This window comes from Fonticula alba, assembly GCF_000388065.1.
Source record: "Fonticula alba strain ATCC 38817 unplaced genomic scaffold supercont2.6, whole genome shotgun sequence".
In the NCBI taxonomy this organism is placed as follows: domain Eukaryota; order Rotosphaerida; family Fonticulaceae; genus Fonticula; species Fonticula alba.
Window position 1 is genome coordinate 1,353,651 of NW_009242976.1, and position 1,108 is coordinate 1,354,758.

At 64.9% G+C, this 1,108-nt stretch overlaps 1 protein-coding gene across 1 annotated transcript; it reads right to left on the minus strand.

Annotated features, from left to right (window-relative positions):
* Positions 1–105: 105 nt before the first annotated feature.
* Positions 106–756, minus strand: H696_03966 (hypothetical protein; the record flags this gene model as incomplete). The annotated part of the gene is made up of 2 exons (XM_009497835.1): positions 106–497; positions 666–756. 2 exons carry the CDS (start codon positions 754–756, stop codon positions 106–108), a joined length of 483 nt encoding a protein of 160 aa, XP_009496110.1.
* Positions 757–1,108: the final 352 nt, after the last annotated feature.

A 1,108-nucleotide genomic window follows, 5' to 3' on the forward strand; every position in this document is an offset into this window, starting at 1 on the left:
GGTCTCAGCGGGGGCGAGGGGGGAGGGGGAGGGGGAGGGGGGGGGAACAGGCCATGACGAGGAAGCAGAGGGGAGGCGGGGGCGAGGGGCGGGGGTGGTGAGTAATCACGGAGAGGCCAACGGACGGGCCCTCGGGCCCGAGGGCCCAGGTGCGGACGTGGGTGCCGGAATGGAAGGGAACAAGCAGGCATGCAGATCGAGATGTGCCCGCCGCGGCCGGTGGTGAACGTACCCGACAAGCATGTTGCCATCGTCGTAGACGGTGCCGGCCTGGGCGGCCTTGCGCTTGTTGAAGTAGCGCAGGATGTAGTAGACGATGAAGCAGATGAACTCACCCAGGAACATGGTGAAAGTCTGCAGGACCGGCTGCTCGAAAGGAACGCAAGTGCCGTCCGGGGCATCCTCCGGACACTTGTCACAGTCATAGGGGTTGGCCGGGTCGGCGCACTCGAAGGACTGCAGGGACTGGAACTTGGTGAAGAGGGTGTTCATGGTACCTGCATTGGTTGAGCAGGCGACGGACCGGGGGATGGGGGGGGGAGAGGGGGAGCGAGTGTGAGCGTGTGTGTGATAAGGCGGGGACGAAAGGGCGCCCGTCCTCCTTCCCCCCGGGGCCTGGGAGGAAGTGAGAGGGACGATTGCAGCCGTGGGCGTTGACAGCGTACCGGTAACCAGCATACCGGCCGCCAGAAGCAGGGCATAGTTGCGCTTCTGGGTGGCGGACATGCCCTCGTTCGCGGCCTCGGGCTTCGACATGATGAAGGCTCGGGGCGGAGGGGGGGAGGGGAAGGGCAGAGGGGAGGGGGGGGGCGGAGGGGAACGTGGCCGAAACGTGGGGCTCGCCAGGGCGCCCAGGGGAGCACCAGAAAAAGCCCCCTCGCGCGGGGCCTCGCCCGGCAGAAACCGGCCTCCAGGCTGGAGCAAGAGAGGGCGGCGAGGGAGAAAGAGACAGAGTTGGGGATGTGCTTTCCCTACGGAAGTATAGCCGAAGCACCAGTTAGGCCGACGAACACCTGTTCTAAGGCTTCCTCTCGAACCCCTTTTGTTACACGAATTGCTTTCTATTTTTGCTCGCCCCGCTAACTCGCCCCTAGGTCGAGTTACCTTG